Raw genomic sequence first — 25024 nt, 5'->3', positions numbered from 1 at the left:
AATGTCCTGCTGGTATCAAACATGCTGCAAGCTTAAAAGTGGTGCAGAGGATGTGCTAACATTTTGAATTTCTCCTGCAGAAGTGACTGTAGCAACAACCACACATGTTCCCAAACCTGAGGAGCACATTGAAAGTATATTCTGTCGTGGAGCAGGCTGTATGATAGGCATAGTGATAGTCCTGGTTGCCGTGCCAGTTGGGATACTGTTGTGTACTGCTGCAATCTGCTGGTGGTGTGACAGAAAACGGTGAGTCACCAATCCCCCCACACCCTCTGCTTCCTTCAAAGGCTGCTCACAGCCATGAAGCATTTTTAGTCAGGCTGCTGTGCAGCAGTGAGTTAGTGGATGGCCATAAAACTCTGCTGAGGTTTCTGCTGCTGTTAGAGGCTTTAACTTGACTTTTAATTCCTGGGTCTTCTCCTGGGGAGCCTGCTTGCACTGGAGCCAGTGTTTGCTCAAACTGAGCCTGCCTGAACAAGAATAGCCCCCACGAGCAATAGGCAGAGGCAAAGCAAAGAGAGGGGGAGGAGAGTAGGGGACAATACTGCTCTAAAAAGCAAGACATGCACTGGCACCTGCCTGGAGGAATCCCCCTGCTTAGCGGTGCCTTGAGGTGCAGGTATTCACCTTTGCAGCTCCACCTATGGAGGTGAGCCTTGTCAGCTCTGGGCCCTGCTGTGGAGGAGAGTCTCCGTGTCCCACCTGCAATTTAGCCATCTCCTCTCTCCACAGGCGCCTCTATGGAGACCGGCAGGAACGCGTTGGTCTGATGTCCCGCCCAGACAGCCCAAACAGTTTATCTGAACCTGACCCACCACTGTAGCAGTCCTAAAAAACTGGCATATCTGATCCCTGAGCCGTCCTTGTTCCCCAGCCCTTCCTCAGCTGCCCTGCAGCAGTTGCAGAAATTGCCCAGCCCCAGCCACAACAGGAACAGCCACCCTCCAACCTGCTGGCCCAGCCCTCTGGACAAGCTGAGGGTGGGCTCATCAGGGAAGGGGTTGGGCTGACAGAAACATGACCCACAGCTTCAGGGATCAGCTCTTTTTGTCTCAATAAAAGGAACAGAATCATCACACAAATGTCTCAGTAGTATCACAATATCCCAAGTTGGAAGGGACTCACAAGGATCATCAAGTCCATCTCCTGGCCCTGCACAGGACCACCCAAGAATCACACCATGTGCTGAGGGTATCATCCAAATGATGATTGGTGCTGTGACAACTGCCCTGAGGAGCCTGTTCCAATGCCCAACCACCCTCTGGGCAAAGAACCTTTACCTGATACCAAAGCTAATCCCCCCCCCGACACAACTTCAGGCCATTCCCTCAAGTTCTGTCACCACAGAGAACAGATCAGTGCCTGGCCCTTCCCCTCCCCTCGTGAGGAAGTTGTAGCTCATGATGAGGTCTCCTCCAGGCTGAACAAGACAAGTGACCTCAGCCACTCCTCAAATGGTTTCCCCTCCAGGCCCTTCCCATCTTCGTTGCCCTCCTTTGGGCACCCTCTAATGGCTCAATATCTTTCCTATATCGTGGTGCCCAAAACGCCCACATTATTCAAGGTGAGGCCACCCCAGTGCAGAGCAGAGCAGGACAATCCCCTCCCCCCCCGGCTGGTGATGCTTTGCCAGATGCCCCCCAGGACACGGTTGGCCCTCCTGGCTGCCAAGGCACTGCTGACTCAGATTCAACTTGCTGGCGGCCAAGACACTCAGATCTCTTTCTGTGGGGCTGCTCTCCAGCCCCTCATTACCCACTCTGTATGAACATCCAGGTCAAGTGATATCCAAAGCAAACAACTCGTCATGCTGAAGGCTGGTATCAGAACATCTGATCTGACCTCTTGTTCATGAGGCAAAATATCAAAATGGCTGAGGCATCCAGTGTATTCAAAGGCTTCAAAAGACACACACTCCAATATACTTTAATTTCAAAAACCTGACTGCTGCTTGACTAACACCTAATGGCCACTGTCACCACCCTGAACCTGAAGCTGTGCCTACACTGAGAATGGATCACTAATCTTCTTCCCTCTTTGCTACAACAAATTGTTGTCACCAATAACCACTAGACATGGATCTAAACTTCAAACTTCGCTACTGAAGCAAACTCCAAACACAAAGAAACTCTTTAGGAAGTTGGTGGACTGACCTCTAGCCACTGTAATATGAGGCAATGAATTTAGTGGTTGTAACGGATTAAAACCTAATGGCAATAGGCAAATTTGTCCTCTGAGGACTAACAAAAGAATTACAGAAATTATGTTCCCTAGGCTTGTCTTCAAAAAGACACTGCCGGGAAGAGGTGAACAGCAATGATCCCGGGTGAGAGAAAACAGTCATTGTTTTCCCACTCTAATTAAACAATTCTTTGACCTGGAAATAACATTTCTTTTGTTGGCTAATGCTAGATGGTGTTGGCAAATATCAAGAAGAATGCACAACAGACACAATTTTAATTAGAAGTGACTGGGAGACTAGGTTGACCAAAGAGCTTTTCAAAACTTCTTCATGGGGGAAAGGGCATGTATGCTATAGAGGAGAGGGACAGCATGGCATGAGATATTTCTGTGTGGTCTCCAGAAGAACTATACATGTAATTCTTTAAGTATGGGTTAAAAGCAAAGAAGGACCATCCTCAGTGATAAGGGTAAACAAGCATGGAAATACTGAGAAAACAGGCTGGACCACAAAGACCTTCATCATGGATTATGGCTGTTGTTGCTCATAAACATCCCCAAAGACAGGAAATGGCCCTTTTTTTTTTTTTTTCTTCCTCTAAGAATCCTCAAATACAACAGAAGTAGGAGTCCAGCTCAGGGAAATTATCTCCTAGATAAGTTCCATCTTCTTTTCATGAAGGAAATCCCACAGTTTTTGATCCCTGATGGGCAACAGTAACATTCAGGGACATGATGTTTTCTCAAGTAGTGTGAATTCCAAATATGAACCATAGTCACCAGATTTTTTCCAACCAACAAGGGCCAGAGAAAGAAGCAGGGCCCTCCATTTCAGCCTAACATATCATCTGTCCAACAAAGGGAGAGCTCTAGAGCTTAACCCCCTGCAATTAGAAAAGTTTAAATTCTTGAGTAATGCCACATGTATTAAACTGACAGTATGAATTTATACTGGATTACATTCGATACTTTTTACAGAAGGAATGCTAATTAAAAGGATTAATCAATGTGTCTCTCCCAAACAACATGCATTCCTAATCATTCCTTCTGTTTTAGTTTTGGCCAAATCTCCAGTGATTTAAGTTCATTTAGGATTATGATTCTTTCCAGTTTTTCGTTGTGTTTTTTGTTTGTTTGTTTGTTTGTTTTGTGTTTTTTTTTTTTTTTTTTTTTTTTTTTTTTTTTTTTTTTTTTTTTTTTTTTTTTTTTTTTTTTTTTTTTTTTTTTTTAATACTGGAAACAAGTGCTATAAATAGCATCCATATCAAGAAAAAATATTTTTGCTAGGATATTTTAATTTGAGGAACAAACATTTAATAAAAATAAGCTGTAGAGTCTCTTTCTTCTAAGTAGCTATGATGGATATACCTTTTTTAAAATACATTATATGGAAGTTATCTTCAAAAGGAAATATGAGATAATTACTGCTTCACCATAAATCAGGGCTATCGTGACAACATTACAAGCCTACATAGAAAATAATAAATGCATAATCTTAGAAGGTTATTCAAACATTACTGACATTTCTAGAGAAAGTAAAGACATTATACACCCTAGTGCTACTCTCATATCATGTTGCATGTTGAATGTAGCACCATTCTAAAAAGTAATGTTTCCTGCAGGCAGAAAGATCACACTAAAGAATAAGGCACTTCTCTAAAACATATTCCAATTTCAAAACTCACGCAGTAGAGGAGTAAGTTCTTTTCTTTTTTTAACTGTAAAGAAATTGTTACCACACTCTGATCAGTCACAATTGTTAAAAAAAACCCCACACCAGACCTATTGGCCCCAGCCAGTATAGTACAGTGCAAAACTAAGTCTGAAATATTTACAATCTGCTTCACTGGAATGCATGAAACTCCATGATGGTACAGTAGATTACCTGCTGACCAAAGCAGGATCTTAGAATTTTAGCTCAGATGTTTTTCCAAGGGGAACACAAAGCATAGGTTGCATTTGCAGCAAAGTTTGTAATAAAGTCAAGCTTTTAGCTTTCAAATTAATACATTCAATACACAATTCCCAGGGACAATAAATCACTTTAGAATTATATTCCTACATGTGTATGTAAACAGTATTTTCACACAGTAACTTCTTAAAGTAGAACTAGCTCTTTAGATGCAATAACATTTTTTTCTGACAGATTGACAGATTCAATTCTTTTGCAGAATTACTGTTCAGTAGGAAACACTGACCAAAACTCCATTACTCCAACATACTGGAAAAGACAATAACATCAACTGGTCTACAATACTGATAGTTCGTATTGTTAGAGACCAAGAAAATTATTCTGTATAGTTATAAAACTCTTCTCTTAAAATATGTTGCTCCACTTGGAATAGATGTCAACAAATATAGAACTGTGTGTTGATATCACATATGAGAACAATGTTTTCCTCTTAAATGGCAAGAGGCCAGAAATAACAAACAAAAAGACCAGCTTTGGGGCTTAAATGACAGTATATGGTAAAAAAAGTTTAAATAAATACTCCTTACAGAGTATCAAATTACCAGCACAGAAAGATAAAGACTGACAGATTATTAAAAATATGTTATGCAAGAATGTTAATGGCTTTACACTACAAAATTTCATCACTGTTTATAAAGCTCTTTTGTACCTAATTCCAGTGTTTATTCAGAAAAGTACAATGCCTTGCTAAGGAGTTACTTCCAAATGTCTGAAGTAAAATCATCCTGAGAGGTACGAGAAACTATGAGGAACAGGTAGGTTCCTCATGGGAAGGGACAGTAGTTTAACATTTAAAACTTTTTAAAGCCCATTTGAAGCTAAATTTCACCATGTCACTTACGCTAGTAAGTAGGATGTTCATAAGTTTGTCCATACGGAGAGAGTATGGAAAGCAGAATTACTGGTCACTTATATACCTGGCTCAAGTATATAAGCTTGCCAAAGAAGAGCCACAGTGAATTTCAAAGTAAGGAACTAAACTGTTATATGTTATTTAATTTAGGGCAATTAAACGAAAAAAAAAAAATCAGGAAAAGACTACGCTGTGATAATACTTTTGGCTCTCTAGTCATGGGAATCTGCCGCTGATACTTGGATATTAGGTGTGATTCAAGCAGTCATGCTAATATTCCAGGCAAGGTGGTAGAGCAAGATGCCCTACAGATTTTACAGTAGCACCTTGAGAGGTTTGTGTGCTAGGAAAATGCAGGTATGTGGTCCCTGTGACTAACCTGAGTAAGATCTGTTCTAGAAATAGCCCTTTCACACTTTTCTGAAAAAACAACCATCTCATACCACATATGGTTTCTATTACCTTCATAACTCATTGCACTGTGCACATTTCATTTTAGGCCTGAGTAGTCCATGTCTCTCCACTGGCTGTAACAAGAAATGGATTCTGCATTAAACAATTTAACTGACAAACATTCCAAGACCTTGTTCAAGCAGCCAGGCATAGGAAACCATATTGGAGATTGTTTTTGCTAAACCGTTTCAATAAATAATACCAACCTGTGTACTGAAGATGCATGGGGTGTCCTACATATAGCATGTCAATATGGGGTGGATGCTTTACCCTGATTAGCCTTGTTTGGTTCTCCAAAGAAGGAGTCACACAAAAGCCTGGAACAAAGTCCTTCTGGCAGTCCATGTTGGTTCGACAAACTTTGCTGGCTTCAATAACTTTTCGTGCTGGCAGACAGGCATGCTGCAAAGGGCATTTGAAATGATTATGAAAGTTAAAAGTATTTACCAAGAGATCAGAATAAAAGAAAAGAAATGCCTCACTGATACCAGCCCACAAAGAGCTGAAATCTGATTTCTCTAGAAATCTCTAGATTTCTCAGGCAGACATCTCTACCTGATACATATTCAACCTTTCACTCCATATTTAGTGGAATGAGGAAGAAAGGGTGTGCACATATACTAAAATAAAAGCAAAGTATTTTTTGCATAACAAAAAATTAAGGCATCAAAACATAAGTCAGTGATTTCTAATGGACAGAATCAACATACTAGTGACTTACCTTGTAGTCTTCATTGATCTAAAATCTCATTTAGCTGAACAAAACCTTATATGGAGTAAATAAAACAGCAAACTTATGAGGTGTGTGACAGCTAAGAAACTATTCTCAAATAAGATGAACATAGGACTTAATGCAGTGCTGTGTCCTTATAACTCCTACCTGTAACTCTACCACTCTACAGTCTGAAAGACCACATCTTTCTTGCTCCCTACAGGCCAAAGACAGTAAAGCAGAAGGGAACAGGAAATTGGTTTTCCCCCTCATATCTCTTGTAAAAGCTCAGTGACACTTTTCCTTTTGTTCTTAAAACACAAGCAAGGAAAGTTCTTAACCTACTCTTTGCCTTAGGAGAGGAGAAAAAAAAAAAAGTGATTTCTAGCTTTTTAGCCTGATAAGCATGATATAAGGCCTTCCTACTCTAATGAGAGGGAGAGGACACACTTTCAAATACTATTGCATAGCACTGCAAAGACTATGTAAAATAATTGTTCAAAAACTCACAGCCAGTCTAAGGACACTTGAAAGTCACAAGGTTACAGGCTTCTGGATGCTTTTATTTCTTCTCTGTTCATAAATAGCAGCTATGAGCTTAAGAATGCCAAGGCTCAGTGGGATAGTGATTTATCAAATCTTGCTGAACTCCAGGATGTTACCAGTTACTGCCATATTTCAAACGAACCACTGGAATGTGCTCAATTCTTAGTGGTTAAATACCGCAAAAACACCCTGGAGTGGGAAGCTTACCATCACAGAAACTGTAAACATAGCAGATTTGGAACAGATTTATTTGAATTTCTTCAAGTATTTATCACTAGAGGTCAGAAAAATAACAAACTGGTATGTGTACAAAAGTTGACACAGTTGATACTAGTGCTTTTTTTCTCGTAAAGAGAACCAATAGAAATATTCCATCACTGTCAATATGAAACAAATATTTTAACAAACATCTCTATATTTTCATAGAATCATAGAATAGTTTGGGTCGGAACATAAAGATCATCTCGTTCCAATCCCACTGCCATGGGCAGGGATACTTTCCACTTGACCAAGCTGCTCAGAGCTCCATCCACCCTGACACTGAACACCTCCAGGGATGGGGCATCCACAATTGCTTTGGGCAACCTGTTGCAGGGTTTTACTACCCTCGCAGTAAAGAATTTATTCCTCATATCTAATCTAAACCTGCCCTCTTTCAGTTTAAAGCCATTCCCCCTTGTCCTATCACTACATGCTCTTGTAAAAAGTCCCTCCCCAGCCCTCTTGTAGCCTCTTTAGACACTGGAAGGCTGCTGCATTCTCTTTTGAAGGAAGTAAGTCAAAATCCTACTGAGAAAATTTGTTTTCACGTAACAAGAAAATGAACATGGTGAAAAAGGAATCAAAGAGTGGCCGACATTTTGAGAAACTGGGTGACCTCTAAGACTTTCTCCTGCATGTTTTTAGCTTAACTTAGGGAGCAGTACTACTGACTTCAGATAAAATAACTGAACAGGCAGTCCAGTGCTTTGCTTTGCCTGTAGTGCTCAGTACCTTTAAAGACTGAAGCACCAAAATAAGCCAATTTTACCTTCTTCTCAAAAGTTGTCTTTTTCTCACCAGTTCTGCATCCAGGATACTGAAAATCAGTTAGGTGTCTTTTTGCCTGAAGGAATGAGGGCTCTTAAGATTTTTTATGATTCTTCCAGAGACTCACTGATTGAACATGGGAAAAATCATAACTAATATTTGTGGGGTTTTAAGCTGTAAATGAGGAAAATAACATACATACATACCTTAATTAAAAACTGTTGATATTCTTAAACATTTAAGCATGCTGCATAAATGTTGGTAAATATTACTAATTAATTTAAATAATTTTAGTTTTACCAAAGAGAATTAGCAGTTGAAGCAACTTACCAGATGGCTGTCCAACTTATTGCTGTATGAAAAGCAAATGTCTGTGAGGCTGTTGTTACTACAACATTCAACTGTGCCATCGAGTCTTCTGTAGACTAAAGAACATAGGGATAAAGCAAATAGTTGATATTACAGTAACTTCCTGGAAAAAAAATTAGTCTCTGAATAAAGAAAAAACAACCATCCTGTAGCCTTCGAGAATTATAGTAATTCACACAGCATAGCTGAGGTTCACTCGCAACTAAAAATAAGTTTCACCACCAATGTGTTTGAATGTCACATACTGATTTTTTCATCTTAATAAATCTCCTGGAGATACTGGGCATCTACCACTGCAGTGTTTTGAGCATTGTGAGTTATGAAAACCACTTTATTCATTGTCCCCAACCTGCATCAAGATTTGGCATAGAACTTATTCAGCCACTACTGTACTGATGTCACTGGCTGGCTATGGAAATGACCAACGCTCAAAACATACTCTTTAAAATGCAAAAGCCTTTACAAGATTCAAATTCTGAAGGCTTTTCAAACCTTGAGGGTTGCAGCAGTGAATAAATGATGTTTTAAACCATGATTTACCTAGTCTGGAATCTTTGCACAGACGCTCTTTAAATGAAATAAGCCCAACTAACTGTGCAACAACAGCTTAAAAACACACACACAAAAGAATGGTCGCTCTAAGAACCTGTACACAGCAACTGCAGTACCTTCCTTAGGTAGAGCAAGCTTGTGATAGTGGTTGCTGCTTTATCACTGCATAACCTGCAGTCCAGTAACACGGAGCTTTATGCCTGGGGCTTACAGGTGCAAGCACTGTACCATACAAACCTTTCTTCAAGTACCCTGAGGCTAAGAAACCACATAGATTTTTGAACAGTGAATGACCATGAAATTAGTTTCCTTATAAACTACATTGAAAACATTTTTTCTTCTTTAATTTCAAGAAGGTCCTTGGAGCATTGTTTTCTGTCTAGCTTCATACTCATATAGTTTACTCTCCATTTGTTTTATGATCAAGTAGATGGGGTCCATTTGCTATATACATTTTTATTGATACTCTGCATTTATGTCAAGTTGTGAACTGTCAAGGTTTTGATAAATGACAGCTGCTAGAGACCAAACAGAGTTCATTTAATTTCAGAGGAATATTTCTCACTGCTGGAGGCTTATAACTCTGAAAATGCAGACAGACTGGTCTGATTAGAAGGCAGCAGTGGGAACAAAGGGCTGCTAACACGATACAGCAACCAAGCTTGGAAGCAATACCAAGCCTCCAGTATTAAGCCTCTAGTATTTTAATCTAAATAGGACTGGTTCAACTGCAGAATATGCAGTTTTATTACCCGTTACTCTGAAATTGCGTTTCAGAGAACAGCAGAACCTCAGCATACGTATACCTACAGTGCCTGAGAATTGGTTCTTACCAGCCCTGCCTAGCTGAAAGCATGTGCCAAAGTTACCCTCCTCTTCAGAGGCATAATTCAAACTGTCAGGTTTCTAAAAGCAGCTTCTTACCCATACTCCACTAGTTTCCAGTTTAAATATTTATCTTAGTTCCAGCTGTAAGATTCCTTTCCTTACATACTAAAAAAAAAAAAATTGCCTCTTCAGTTTCACAAAAGTACTACAATGCATCAAACAAGAGTAGTCGAGTTGCCTGACCTCCTGTTTATTTCCAGTATGATGGAAAAATGCAGTGACAATTTTAAAGCTCTGAATAGCATCATATAGGTTTTGCTCACCAGCAGTCCCTTACCTTTGGAATTCAGTTTCCATGGATGCTTGCATGTAAGAAAGTCTAGAGAGCTTTAGGGCACATCACGAGACATTCAGCCAATTTAACTTGACTATTCTTTTTTGTTCTACTTAATTTTTGTTTATTGTTCTGGTTTAGTTCAGTTCACTTTTTGTTGTTGTTGTTGTTTCTCAGGGGTAAGCCTTTACAGCAACAAGCACTAATGTATAAATGGAAACAGAAGGAAACAGACTGACTTCCAGAAGCAATATGTGCAATCCAGACAAAACTGAGTTTATGGGCAATGACGTAAAACCAGTATAGTGAGACACATCAGAAGAAGTGACCATAATAAAGCACATCATTGGGTTAAGCCATACAATTTGCAATGTCATGTGATCAAAGCTGTAAGGTAATGTGTGGGGTTTACATCTGCAAAAGATTGCTGAGTGATTTTAAGTTAACGGAACTTAAAATAGAGGAGATAATTGCATTACTGCTAATAACCAAGTTTTGCAATATCCTGAAGAAGCAAATTTTATTATTCAGATCATACAGGGTATTTATACAGGATGACTGAAAAACAAGAGAAATTCTTCTGTCTACCTCATCCTCACTTTCAGATTTCTCAAAACAGCACTGGTAACTGCTTAAGACAGGACAGCAGACTTGAATCCTGAGAAATCTGACCCCAACAACAAATCCTAAATCTAAAACAGTCTTTCAAACATGATAAAATTAAAATATAAATAATTTATACATAAAATAATGAGGAGAGCACCTAAAGTCATACCTCTAGTTGGAAAGCTTAATTGCTGTAGGGTGGCTGCACTTACACAGTAGCCGACCTGTGACTTCTCTGAAATGTCTCCCAGACAGGAATTCCAGTCTTCCACATTATAAACTGGGCAGTCTTGTAGGTTAGTGACAAGGTCTCCTACAAAAAGACCTCTTGGTCCATTGGCAGGAGAATCCTGAGAAAAACAGTGAAGTCGGCCATATCACTGTGGTTAAAACTACAAGGGTTAGTTTACAGTTCTACTGAATAGCTATGAAATCTTTAGGTTAAGACACTATTTCCATACAAACAAAATCTCAGACTCCACTAGAATTGATTATTCAATTTATGAAAAAGCATACAAAAAATACCATCCTTTACAAATAATGACTATTTAGTGCAAAGAAGGAAAAGGATGAAAACGAAGAAAGGAGGGCCTGCAAGTGTCCCAAGGACCTCTTCAAATTTAATTAATTATTTTCATACAAGTTAAAAGGCTAAGAAACCCCACAACATATTAAATTCAAGCAACTTAAATTAATACCCTGAAACTTTCAAGAAAGCAGCTTGTAACTATACTTTAAAAGGTAATAAAGCATAATAAATGTCACTCTCTCCTCAGATATATCAGTTGACTTTCAGACTGAAAAAAGTTTGAATCCTTTCAGCTCTGCTGTTCAACTGCGCAGTATTTGATTAAGTCAGAAAAAAAAAATCAGTCCTTTCCAGAATCTCAGAAGTCTATCTCCACTTTGCTTCCAGCTGACCAAACAAGGAAAGCAGCTCAAAATAATCTTTAACATTAAAACCAGATAACAATAACCAGAGTGATAATGCAGTTTCCAGTAGATTTGCTTTGTGCCAATACTGAAAAAATGTTAAAATCCCTCCAGAAATAAGCTGCAAACCCATCTCAAATGCCTACACAGTTTTATAGTATGCTGAATAGTCTATAATTATTCACACTCTGTTCCTTTATTTGCTTATATTAAAATACAAAAGACTAAGAAGAAAACTTTAAGCAAGAAGTTCAATATATTTGATTCTGCAGAGTGCTGCACTGACTAAATCTGATTGTGGTAATAACAGAGAGAGCTACATTTCAGGTCACAAAGCATATAATGTGAATACAGCAAAGATCTTTTCTTACCTCTGCAACCTCAGTGACAAGTGCCCCAACACCCGTGTAATAGAAAGGGAAAAGAATGGCTGGCAGCAGAAACAAAACCATGAAACTGGCAACACCAAGAACAAAATTATGCCACACCCCTAAAAAGAAGGAAAAAAAAAGATTCTAAATAAAAACTAATAACAAAGCTGGGTTTGAAATTTTCCTACAGCTACCTTCTAATTAACTTTCCTGAAATTGTTACTGGAAGAATGGATAAAAAGTTAATTTGTGTTGAACATAGGCATAAAAGAAGAATACATATATTACTTTACAAACTTTACTATGATGCCATTTTGTAAGGAGGTTTTAGATAAAACTCTGAGCTCCCAAGAATTACAGTATCAGAAAAGACAGGGAAGCAGTAAGTCCATTTCCAAGGTGTCATTCTACCACATGGAGATTTCATCATGTACCACTACTTTTCTAAGTATGCAGTGAGTAGAGCACCCAGAAGAAAACCTGAGCTTCTGAATCAATTATTAAAATACAGTTTCTATCTACAGAGTTGTCTTCAATCATAAATATAATTTTAAAAATGGAATGAAATGTAGTACTTGTCACCTTCTATCACAGTAAGCTGCTGAATTTACAAATAATGGGCTGTTTGCCCTAGTCAGCAAGATGTCTGAAATTTAGTGGCAATTCAGGATTTGTCATGGCTATCTCCATTACTTCAACAGAAATTATTATGTGTATATGTGCCAAACGAGTTTAGAAAATTATTTGAAAAAAAGGCTTCTCTTACAAGAAAATCTGGACCTAAAACCGTATCAAGAAACTAAGTTGTGCAATCAGCATTTCCTGACACATTATTTTGGGGAACAGATTTGCAACTGCAATCTTTATGGTATTTTCTTCTCCACAGGAGGAAATGAACCACTATCATAAGACACAGTTGGCTTTCATTATCAAAGCTTTATGGCTTTCCTCATTCAGTACTGTTCAAATTTTCTCATTGAGTTTGTGTTCTTGCACATTTTGTATGAACAATGCAAGAATATTTTGTATGAACAATGCAAGACCCCTTATTTCCTTCTTACAATGCTTCATTTTATTACAATGAGTTTGATTCAATTCCATATTTACAGCGCAGTTACAGGACAGGAACTGAAGTAAATATATCTAAATATATATTAAACCTATCTTTCTTGAAGTGTATACAACACAGGAATGGGAACATATAGCAGACTTATCTCCCCTCTCTACATCTCACCTGGTCTTCTTTTACACTTCTAATTCTGCAGAAACGAGAGACATTTTTGAAGTAAGGGTTTGTTGCCTTTTCCACTAGCAGACACTTCTCAAAGCAGTTTCTCTTTCTATGGTTTTTAATTGTATCTCATTGAAAGGCAATCAAATATAGGAAATGTTTCTGCAATCAGTTCTCCTGATCTCATATACACACACACAGGCATGAACAGACACACAAGTGCAACAAATCCAAAGCAGTAAGTAAATATTTTAAGTTTATTGTTTTAACCTTCTTATCTTAAAAATATTTTTTCAGCTTAACAGCTTAACAAAAGATAAAAATGAAAAATGGAAATAAAATTCCTTTGCAGCAGTGTGGCTGCTACAGAGAGCAAACTGAGAAAAACCCAACCTCATAATAATAAAGGAAAAAAGAGGTAATGGAATTGCTAGAGTGTGACAAGGAATACTTTCAAACAGCTGGAAAAGATGAGCATTGCTACCATAATTGACACAGTTTGCTGTGTGGAATATAGCAGAAAAGTCTAAAATAGAAAGGTTTTTAACTCATCCAGGCGATTCATAGAAAAATAAAAATGCTCAAAAAGAGAATACCTGTAGAGGCACACTGCTCAGTATACCTTCAACTTCATCTTGCTAAAACAGCCTCATCCCCAGATACCTAATTCCTTATATTCAAAAAGAGACACTTCACACAACTCTTAAACCACCTTAAAATAATTTATTAATTAATAAACTTTTAAAAAATAATTAAAAAAATATTTAACTCCTGTTAAAGGTGAGACAAAATGGATTAAAATTATCTTAAAAAGTAATACAAATACTCAAAGTAATTACAAGAAAGTTCTGCACAGAAGCACTTTTCATCTAATAGGCATGGAATTGTGCTCTAAACACTCCGAGTCTTGCAGGAACTCCCATTTACTATTCTTGAACTCACGATGCCATCTGCTGTACAACAAATATATTTTTTAATCTCCAAAGCATAGGTGGACTACAAAAAGAGTATCTGGTGTTGTCCTCTACTCTAGCTCTGTTACCTGGCTGCCATACAAAAATCTGAAAGCATGTGTCTGTAAATTCAGATCTTCTGAACACTGAGAATAGGCTCATTCAGCTGTTCTGACAATTCAAACAAATAAGTTGTTTACTGAGTAACACTTTTTACCATTATCAAACATCCTAGTTCTGAAACATATCAATCATTAAATGTAAAAAAAAGCATGTATTTGTTATACCTAAACTGAAAACAAGCTGTTCATGCTAGCTGTTCATATTCAGTCTTGCAACATGCTTGCTCCTTCCCTTGTGTTACCCTATTTCAGGTTTCCTAAGAAACATGACAAATTATTATAAGTGCTTGCTTGCTGTCAAAACATGCAAACAATTATTTTCTATTACAGATTAGAATCTATTTTTTCTAGATGATTTCTCAAGAATCTATGTAAGCAATCTATTTTGAAAATCAATAGGCCTTTTCTCAGAGTTCTGTTCATAGTAGCTGAAAATGGAAATTGATTAATTTGAGAAATGGGGTTTCATAAAAATTAGTCTATTGCAGTGAATTATTTTTGTTGATTAGAGTATTTAGAAGATAGATATATTAACTTACCTAACATTTGTAATTATTTACTTGATTTATGAAAGCTTGAAAACAAGTTTGCTAAAGGCTTCTGTATGTCTACCTTCTATATGATGTTTTGATACAATATTCAAGAAACAGTGTTAGAGACTAAATATTAGAACAGGCTGGCTGCTAGCCTACTGTCCCCTGCAATAGAAAGTCATCAGTATCAAGAAGTAAACCAAGATAATGAATTCTTTATCTTTATTTCAGTTGTTTGGGAACCACCTTTGTCTATAGAAATAATCATACAAGTGGTTCAGGCAGAATAACACAGTCTCAGTTTGACTTGTCACGGCAACAGGGCTCTAGTTCCCAGTAGCCAGAGGCTTCAAAAAACATCATGTCAGAACCATCTGGAGGTTATTTGGGGCCATAAGCTATGACTCTCTTTGGACGTTTGTGTTTTAACCTTTGTGTCCTCCTGATGGCAACATCAAAACAGTGACCTGTATAATAACATAACTCACAGGTCAATGAAAATCACTTACAATACTACTGAAAAACAGATTGCTCCTATTGCAGAAAACAGTACTGAATTGCTCAAGGATGTTCACCTGTGACAGCAAGTTGTGTTCTTACACTACATCTTCTGACTGAGTATTTTCCAGTTTTTTTGCTCCAAGGTTTTGCTACTTAGGCCATATGATATGCAAAAAAACCCTAAACAACATACAAATAAAAAAGACAAAAAGGTGCTTCTGCACCTGAGCTGGTGGAAGAGCTTTTTCTAATGAGAGGAAGGTCAGAAACCACGGTTTTTCCCCAAACAACATAACTGGAATTTCTTATGCATAACTATTCTGAATTAGATCTAGAATATAATAATGTTTTTCATGACAGGAAATTGGTACTCATTTAAGACACTAGAAATGGACATCTCTAGCCCAGAAAGCAGCAGAATATGGACAGTGATCAAATGATCTTCTGAAATAACAATGTAGGTTCAGAACAGAAGGATCAACTTTAGGTCAAGAGAAACTTTGGTACTTCTTCATTTTAAACCTTAAATCTATCAAAGATTCACAAATTATGCCTGCAGAATAAGTTACAATGCTAAGCAAAGATTAAATTAAAAAGCACAAACTATTACCTGCACAAAATATCCTTAACTGCTGGACGGGAGATATCAGTTGCAAGTGAGTTGTGAAAAGGTCAACAAATGCTCCAGGATAGACAATGAAGATAAAAATCCCAAATCCATTGAATCGTACTTGTTCTCTTAAAAAGAAGAAAAGAAAAATGTAGTGGTGTTACTGCAAACAAACAAAAGAAAAACTGAGAGATTCTATATAGAACACATATTTTTGACAACAAGAATAACTAAAATTATAAACAAACTTATTTTTCATAATACCAATAACTGAAAGATAATTAAACTAAAGAGTGTTTTCTGCAGTAATTGCCATGTTGAAGCAGCACAGATCTCTGAGTCTGGTAAAAAAATAAAGGATAAGGCCAGCTGCTTTTCTCCTGGTAACACATAAAATACTTTTTAAAAAAACACCCTACTTTCAAGTTAAAATATATTTTAACATTTGGGGTATCATCTTCTTTTAAGTAAAAGAAATGGCAGCCTGCAGGAAGCAGTTTCAAAGTCATCTATGAAAAATTATCTACAAGAATCAATTGCTTCCCTTTTAAAGAAACATTTATAGATTTATGGAATTTACAATTTCTTTGTTTCTTCTAAACAAACTTTACAGTAAATTGTAAACTAACAAAAATGAGAGAAATGTCATCTGAAAAAATGAAAACAAGCCAAGAGGTTAAAAGGACAAATGCTAATGTGCTTCCAACGCTTAATATTCTATGATTCTATGCTTCTATTTAAATATATTAGTAGCTGACATTATCATACAGATAATATTTTTTTTTCAGAGGGTTTACAATTGCTTTTAAGTGGAATGTTTTGGAACAAATACATTAAGTTTTTCTGATGCTAGAAATTTCGTTAGGCATGAAACAATCATGTAACATGACAAACCAGGCACAGAACAGTTAATACCATATCTTTACTGAGACAGTATACTGGGTATAACATGTTATTTATTCACATTTGGTTTTTTACTGTGTATATGTAAAAAATGAAGACATAGAATTACAAAAAATTTTTCAGAATGAAGTCATACACTAATTGTGTGGAGTTAACTCACCAGACTCACCCCTGCTGCCAATTAGTAATAGCCACTCTAACACCTATACGTGATTTCATGACTTGGGGAGAAGGTACAGAGTGAAGAAGACGATTTTTTTGGTTAAAGCCTTGACTAAGCTAAGGCTCAAATATTTTAAGCTCTTGTCACTGCTAATGTTACATTGCACTGAAGTTGGCAGAAGTTTATTAGATTTCAGGAAGGGTAAGTGACTTGGCAGAATAATAAAATTTGCCCACAGCACAGCTATTTAGTAAAACCTATACCCTCAGGATTTACAATAAAAGCACTATAGACCCAACCGGTCTAAGAAGGAAATAAAGTCAAGCAGAAAACAGCAGCAGCAACACTGGCTGCCAGTGTATACACTGGACAAACTAATTTCTCTCCTGGAAACAGCTGGGAGGCAAACAGAGCATACAAAACACAGAGGGTCCCAAACCATCCCTTTAATTGAGAACTTTGGGGCTTATAAAAAAAGATTGTAATGCAGTAAAATGAAGTTGTGACTCCCTTTACTCAAGAAAATCAGAGAAACAACTTAGGGCTTCATGCTCATAGGTTAGATAATGATGCTGTCCAGGAGAAACAAGTCCCAGTAATCACAACTCAACGTTCTTATGCTGGAGTGGCATTTAACAGGAATGATTAAACTTGTCAAGTAAGTTTTGTAAAGTAATCATCATAGTTAAGGAAATTAAAAATACAATTTTTGATCAAATTAATACATCCCTGACGTTAACAGGGGCTTATCACATTTAACTCATTTAACTGAGTTATTGCTTCAGTTCGTTCATGTGCTACTTCACAAGCTATGTTTAAACAAACCCATTTAAAATCTATTTTAAAGTATCATTGTGTATCAGCACATGGGTCCTCTTCAACTGCCACAGGTGCAGAAATGAAATTGCTCTGTGAAAATCAGGGCCACTTTAAAGAAGTATTATTTTAAACCTTGCAGCGTTGTATATTTGCAAAGCAGAAGTCCTTTCTCATTATCTGTAGAATAGACACTGCATTAAAACTCTATCCTTAATAGTACATCCTTCCAAAGTTAAAATATAAGGAAGCTATGAAATACAGACTAAACAGTCTCTCCAGATAAACCAAAACAGTGCTAACAACATTCACGGGTAACTGCTCTGGAATATTAGGCTGTGTTGGCAGAGAGCAGGAGAAAAGCAATTTGTGTTTACCGAATAGCTGCCACCCCATGGCCGACTTCATGTATCACACCACTGATGAGGATTGCAGAGAAGAAATAGGTCAGCTGGCTGACAGGCAAATTGACACCAGGCACCTGTTGATGTGGGCATGACAACAAAACAAAACACAAGAGGAAAACAAGAGGTACAAAGATGAATCCTTCTACTCCTAAAATTCCTGCTCTCACTCAGCTTCCTCAGTTCCACCACAGGACAGGGGCTGTTCTCATGCAGCACTATCAGTTAGTACCTCTTTCCCAACTTATCCAATGTATTTTAACATATATGAAACATATATCCTGCTGTTGAATGCTAAATAGGTCTCTAGGCACAAAACTCTGCCCTATTTATTCCCCACAGCCCTGACCAAATGCGTCCTACTCTATATTAAAATTGAGAAGTTCATAAAAATGTACACAGACTTCCACTCAAATGAAACAGGCTTGGAAATTCTGAGCATTAGTTTACAATTTCCTGCAGCCAGTCACGTAGCTGTAGAGAAGATTCACCCTTCAAAAGAAAATAACAAAAATTGTATTGCACTTAAAACACTTTAAAAGTTCAAACGTGACTGAACAGTATTCCTTCTCTCCCTCCGTAGAAATTACAAGAGTATCCCAAATTTATAGAGTCAGAGAAAAGGTAATTTTCACCTCTTGTTTTCATCTACGTAGTTTTGGTTGTCTACATATGGCAATTTAACCTCAAAAAACCCCACTTGAAACAAGCATACTATTTTAATTTACCTAAGACATAATATGCAGGCCCCTCATATTCCTCCAGTTTGTGGATTCCCACCACTCACCAGGTCCCTCACTGCTCTAGTTATATGAGACACCAGCTGCTTCCAGAGAGGCTCCAGAGCAGTCACTTCTCAAAGACTTAGGAACCATCCCCTCTTTCCTCCTGATAGACCTTCATCCTGTCCAGCTCCACCTCTCCTCAGGGCCATGCTGCAGTGGGACAATAAAGCCACTTCTGCTGCTCACTCTGGGGCAGTTCCCTTGTCTGCTCCACAGTTTTTTCCACTGGAGGCAGGGTGCAGTCCCCTGCAGTCACTAACAGCTGATGTGAACACAACTTGAATTGCAATCCAGTTTTGCAAAAGAGATGCTATAGTCAAAAATTTCTGGCCTGTTTATAGGACTCTATAAAAAAAACACCCCTATGGAAACCAAAAGGCTGCAGATCCAACTGCAGATCCAGAGCAGGTTTGATTCTACCTCTGTTCAATTCTGCACATTCCACACTTAAATGCATTCACCTACCCATGCAGCAGAACTCTGCAATAGGCTGAAACAGCTAAAATAAATCCTTCAAATGACTGTTTTCATTAATGTTAATCATTCCAGGTGTGATCATGACTAAGATATTTATCTTAAATGGCACAACTATGGTACCTCACTGGATGAAGACACCTGCTCTCCATTCTTTGAGCATCCCTTGGTTGAATTGCAGCATCAGCTGCTGGCACTAAAGCATTTCCAAGTGTTCCATTCCCCTCTGCAATGGGAGGACAGATGGCCATAGCAAGAGCTGCCATCTGAATACCACCCTGACTGTGGCCTGCTAGAGCACTGCACCCTGCTTTCAGATTTCACATCAAAGAAGATATTTTCAGATTCACCTAAAACAGAAGCTACCTCTCATGAATGGTTCTGAAAGCAACAGCAGTATTTTGTTAAAAAGCATGTTGTCTTAATATTTTATGGTCTTCTGGAAATGCCTTTAGTAAAAGAAGATCCTTTGCTAGTAACTGATCTGCCTCTTTCCTATTTTTGTCAATAGGCAGCCAACATGGGGCAGCTAAAGAAAAACAGCCCAGTTACCTATGGATAAGTATTTTAAACAAAGTACACAACTGAACAAAAGAGGAAAGTACAAAAATCTTAATAAAACATAAGCAGAATTATTTCTCCCTCTCTCCACAGCCAAAGGTTAAAGGTTAAACAGATTTATGCCACAGGCTAAGGTTAAGTCAAAAAAGAAAAAGTGGGATGGTTTGTTGTTTATTTTTTTTACTAACTCATAGTCCTCCAGGCAGTCAAATACAAGTAAATAATTTAACTGAGAAGGTCATCCTGAGTTGTTCTTCACCTCTTTACAACCATACATAGGTCACTGTTTTGTGTCAATTTATGCTAGCTCATTCCCCTTAAAAAGAATATTGAAAACTCATTAAAGGCAGAATTATACAACTGTGACCATTCAGGAATAAAAGAATGAAGTAGGAAAGGTGGAGTGAAGTTATGAGAAGTAACCATATCCCCATACATGGCATTACACTATCCCTATATAGTAAATTGTTCAGTGCCAGTCAGTGCTCGGTTTGAATACAGTGATATTGCCACAGGCAGTCACTGAGGAATCAATTCCACATTGAATTGCAATCATTGTCCTACTTTTCTTCTTTCACTGTTCCAATTCACACCAGATTAATTCCAAAGGTTCATCTTTACTTTGGTTCCTCCTGCATTATTTTCTCCAAAGAGCAATATATTGACAAAGACCACTTTACCCTGGTGTCACAGAAGTCGATAGATTCATACAATGATCTCAGAAAATTAAGATGTAAGGGAGGCTTTTCTTACTCCAGAATGTAATAAACATACGCGGTTAGGAGACACTCTGCTGGCATGTAAATTAAAAATTTTCTGTCTCAAGTTCCACTTGTGCCCTATGGGATGTACATACTGCCCATTCCTGTCTGTTTCTGGAAATAATTCAGGAGCAGCCTGTGGACTGGGTGATGGCAGTGGCAGTGCCAGCAGTTCTCTCAGATCTCAATGCCTGTTTTTGCCAACACATTCTGCATTTGCAATATTCACCTGCCCACGTGAAACACTCCCAGCCATCCAAAGGCACCAGGTTTATGGCACATGCTACTAATATTCAGGCTTCCTGCACTCATGCAATTTTTTAAGTCTAGCTCCATGCAGTTGGTTTAACATTTACAGGAAGGTCTATTATGGTGACACAACTTCTGTTCACTAGAAAAGCTGAGTACTTAGAGTAAAATGGCTGGGCACCCCTGCTCTAAGCCATTAGCAGAAGGCACGGAAACCACAGTTCTGGAAAATGACCACACATTTTGGTCAGAGAGCACTCTTGGGGTACCAAAAGTGGGTAGGAACCCTTCCAGATTAAAAATGTTGTAAGGCAACGCCAGTTCTTCCATTACTGCCTTGCATAAGAAAGACAGGATTTACAATCTCTCCTGTTCTGTGAAATACATTCTGTTCTAAAAGCATACAATATATTGTCCAGCATCAGAAATCCATAAAAGAATTAAATACATTGTTATTAGATACCACCAGAAACAGCACTTTAAATTTCAGATTGTAAATTAGGTCATAAGTCCTTGAACAATCAAAAGAAAATGCCACCTCCTCACAAATGAATTTTTGCTTCTACTACCACACAAGGCTCTTTACACTTCTTTCCTTCTCCACTGATATTTTGTATTGTAATAAATGAAACAGACTTGGCTGTTCTTGTGAACTCTACACTGCATAGTTCACAGGAGACAAATTCTTAGGTCTGGTTTATATTCTTTGTACTATAATTTAGTGTTTTTCAAAATGACTGGCCAATTCCCACTCCTGAGAATTTTTAATATAAACTCTTCCCCATTTGCCTTCATTTGCCCTCTGTTACTATACCCACTCCCCGTTTTTAAGGCTGATAACAAACCTGGACATTTTCATGTCATCAGGAGTTTGGTTATTCTTGCATGGGAATATTTAAGCATCACATACCCCATTAAGAAGCTGCTTTACATCACAGCTCTCACATAAAGACCTGAGGAGAGCACACGTACCACGACCTGCAGCATCCGATCGTTCTGGGCTCTCGGTGCCTCCGTGAGCATCTGTGTCAGTGTTTGCATCAGAGTCTTTCCAAGGAGAATAACAGAGCCAAACATGGCAACTATTCCAAACACCATTCCTACGCTGAACCTACAAAGAGAAGCAAATAGTTTAGCAATCCACAGCCACAAGAAGATGGGGTGTTTGTAACTGCTTTATAGCACAACTTAGCACACAAAACACAGGGCAACACTGCTACTACCATTCAAGTATCAACGATCCAGTACAAAAATATTAGCTAAAGGAAACAACAATAATAATATACACTAATAAAATACTTTCCATGGTTAATAAATGTTGGTCAATTTTCAAATATTTTTATTCTGTTCTTACACATTCTAAATTTTATTCAGCTACCCAATACATGTAACCTGCCTTTAGCTACGAATATATAAACATAACTAACAATTTATAATTGACCAAGTTGCATCACATCATCACATATGTAGAGACCTGGATCAAATGGTGGGGTAGCTTATGAAATTATAAGCTTTTTCAATACATTTTGTATCTTTCTTAGAAACAATAAAAAGTGCTAAAGAACAATAAATGGGACTCAATCTTTTTTAAAGAACAACTAAAAGGTACAACTGCAAGATCATATTAAAATCAATTATTTAAACAACATTGTTTTTCTCATCAATTTAGTTTCCATTAAAATCAGTGTTGAAAATAAATTCCTGTCACTCCATCTAGTAGCAAATTTTTATTCAGCATTATTATTTTACACTGTCCCATAGTTGAAGGATGTGATAACATTTATTTTCTCACTAAAACACTTCTCCAGCAGTCCTACCTTCTTCTCACAATAGCATAGCTGTTCTCTTACCATCCTTAATGAAGCTCACTGGGAATTAGTAGATTTATTTTAAGCAACATGTACTTGTAATGTTAATTAAAGAGACTAGGGAAAACATCATACTGTAATAAGTTATATGCATTACAAATTGTAATTGATATAGAACTATTTAAGACTGATTATTACAAAATCATTACATACCAGAGAAACCAATATGAAGCAGAGCTGTCTTTTATTACTATCTCACTGAAGGTAGCAATAAGGGAAATGAAAAGAAATTCAAACCTTACTTATTTTATATTTTCAGAGTAGATACAAAGTAATGCAAGGAAGGCAACTGAGCAATAGTTTCCTAAACCAGTTCAGGAGCACCCATACTAGACCACCTTATTCACCTACCCCTTCCCAGCACTTTGAAACCTCAGCAGGGAAAGGTGTGAAGGCAGATAGAAGGTGAGCAACGTGCTTTGAGCAGGTATCATTGCTGAATGTCTGGGCAATGATTGACTACAGGGACACAACTGAGTACTTTGCAAACTCTAGAGACTGGGGAGAGCTCAGTGTTCAGTGATGGAAGTGATAGACAGATCTAGGATATGAGAAGCTGCTTTCAGACCTACTTCTGTATGCAGTAGTACACACAATGGCTGTACCCTTAAGAACTATGTATAGTTCAAACCACAGGTTTACAGACTTCCAATTTTATAGCATCTCAAAATGCAACCTGTATTAAAATTATGCATTGTTTTAGTAGAGGAGAAAGACTTATACTGGCACAGTACAATTATAGCAGCCACTCTAATCTGGTTTTATCATTAGCCTACTGAAATAACCATGTCTACCCATTGCACTTTTAAGGCTAAAAGGCACAGATATGGTTCAGTATTTTGACAAAAATAAAAAAAATCCTGAATTTATACCATAAATACAGAAATTTGGGTTTCCATCTCCCCCAGTTGTAGAACTGGCGGTTGAACAGAGCTGTTTGCCATCGCATGTGAAAGGGAGAGATGCTCAGGCCATATGTCAGCAGCCAGTCTTCATACGATGCCTTCAGAGAGCTGGATGACTGCAAAACAATGGAAATCAGTTGGATCAAAAAATTCCAGGAAGATTCTGTAATGTGACCAAGCAGTAAATGTGACCTGTTTATATAAAAACAGATGTACCACTTCAGGTAAATGTCCTACACATTCTTTATATTTTGACCTATAGGTAGATATGACACGTAACATGAAAAAGTTATGCCGCTGTTTTGATGTCATTTGTAACAGTTCTAGGTTTGTGAGAGTGATCCAGTGGTAATTGACAAACAAGATCTTATAACATTTTTCCTAGTGTTAAAGCACTTTTAATTCTACTGTCCAGTTAGAAGGCTAAAGACTGTTGACGGTATTCTTTCAATGAGCAATGATATTCCAACAAACATTTTAAACACTACAATAATGAAAACCACTTATTTCATCTTCAGCGGAAAAAACTTTCTAATACTGGTGAAATATGGCTTGGTATTGCAGATACCCATTACTAAGGGTAAAAATGAGGTCTACTTTTCAAACACAAAGACTCTGAAATATTTGATCATGCTAACAAAAAACCACAAGGAATTATCAACTGGTATTGCATGGTGATTCACTACGGTAACTTCCCAGCATTTTAATATACTTGTAGTAGTTCCAAATATGTCCCTTGATGAGAAATGTGACCTCTGAACTATACTGATTAATACTTATCAGCAGTATTAGCTGCTCTTACAGACCAATAGACTATATGACATACTATTTGACACTTGCATTCTCAACAGGCTTTAATCACCTGCTTCATGGAAGCTACGATCAGAAATCCAGCTGAAGGAATGCTTTCCTCGGAGGTAAAAGAACTCATAGCTCAGGAAAAGCACACAAGGTGCTTGAGCCTTCTGACTTTGGGCATTTCCCAAGGCAGGAGTGTCTCTGACATAATCCAGACAATTCCTGGAGCTGTCTGAACTGGAACACTGTTCCCAAGGTTACCTACAGGCAGCAGCACCTACTGAAGACATCTGGAATGTGTAGTTCACAACAGGCTCCCTTCTCCTCCCCCAAGAGGAACTTTACAAGTTTCAGGCTGTTGTTTGTGGTTCTTTAAACAAATTTAGAACTTGCCATGTTCCTTGCTTTCCTCCTGCCCTGCCACAGTGGTCGTGGAGGGTAAGTATCTTATTTTGCACAACTATGTTAACAGCTTTTCTCACTTTGTCAAATTAATTAAAACTTGAACACTAAAAACTTATTTCAAGCAAAAAATTTCCTAGGACGTGAAATCCATTTATCCGGGTCACTGTTCACGTATCACGTATCACCTACTACACCATTTATCCTTTTCTGCCTATATATTTCTGTGTCATTTCCTTCTGC

At 37.7% G+C, this 25024-nt stretch overlaps 1 protein-coding gene across 1 annotated transcript in view; it reads right to left on the bottom strand.

Annotated features, from left to right (window-relative positions):
* The window catches only part of MBTPS2 (membrane bound transcription factor peptidase, site 2), a 36553-nt gene extending 11949 nt beyond the window's left edge, over positions 1-24604 (bottom strand). The window contains exons 1-9 of the mRNA XM_027902471.1: positions 24444-24604; positions 23549-23697; positions 21781-21919; positions 17952-18055; positions 15693-15820; positions 11743-11861; positions 10608-10788; positions 8080-8174; positions 5669-5864 (exon numbers count right to left, since the gene is read on the bottom strand). Coding sequence (XP_027758272.1) covers positions 5669-5864; positions 8080-8174; positions 10608-10788; positions 11743-11861; positions 15693-15820; positions 17952-18055; positions 21781-21919; positions 23549-23697; positions 24444-24512 — 1180 coding nt within the window. The 5' untranslated portion in view covers positions 24513-24604. The remainder of the gene's footprint in view (positions 1-5668; positions 5865-8079; positions 8175-10607; positions 10789-11742; positions 11862-15692; positions 15821-17951; positions 18056-21780; positions 21920-23548; positions 23698-24443) is intronic.
* Positions 24605-25024: the final 420 nt, after the last annotated feature.

This window comes from Empidonax traillii, unplaced genomic scaffold (assembly GCF_003031625.1).
Source record: "Empidonax traillii isolate 1590-97213 ecotype Southwest subspecies unplaced genomic scaffold, ASM303162v1 scaffold877:size283950, whole genome shotgun sequence".
Classification (NCBI taxonomy): Eukaryota; Metazoa; Chordata; class Aves; order Passeriformes; family Tyrannidae; genus Empidonax; species Empidonax traillii.
This window is presented reverse-complemented; position numbering and strand designations above follow the sequence as displayed.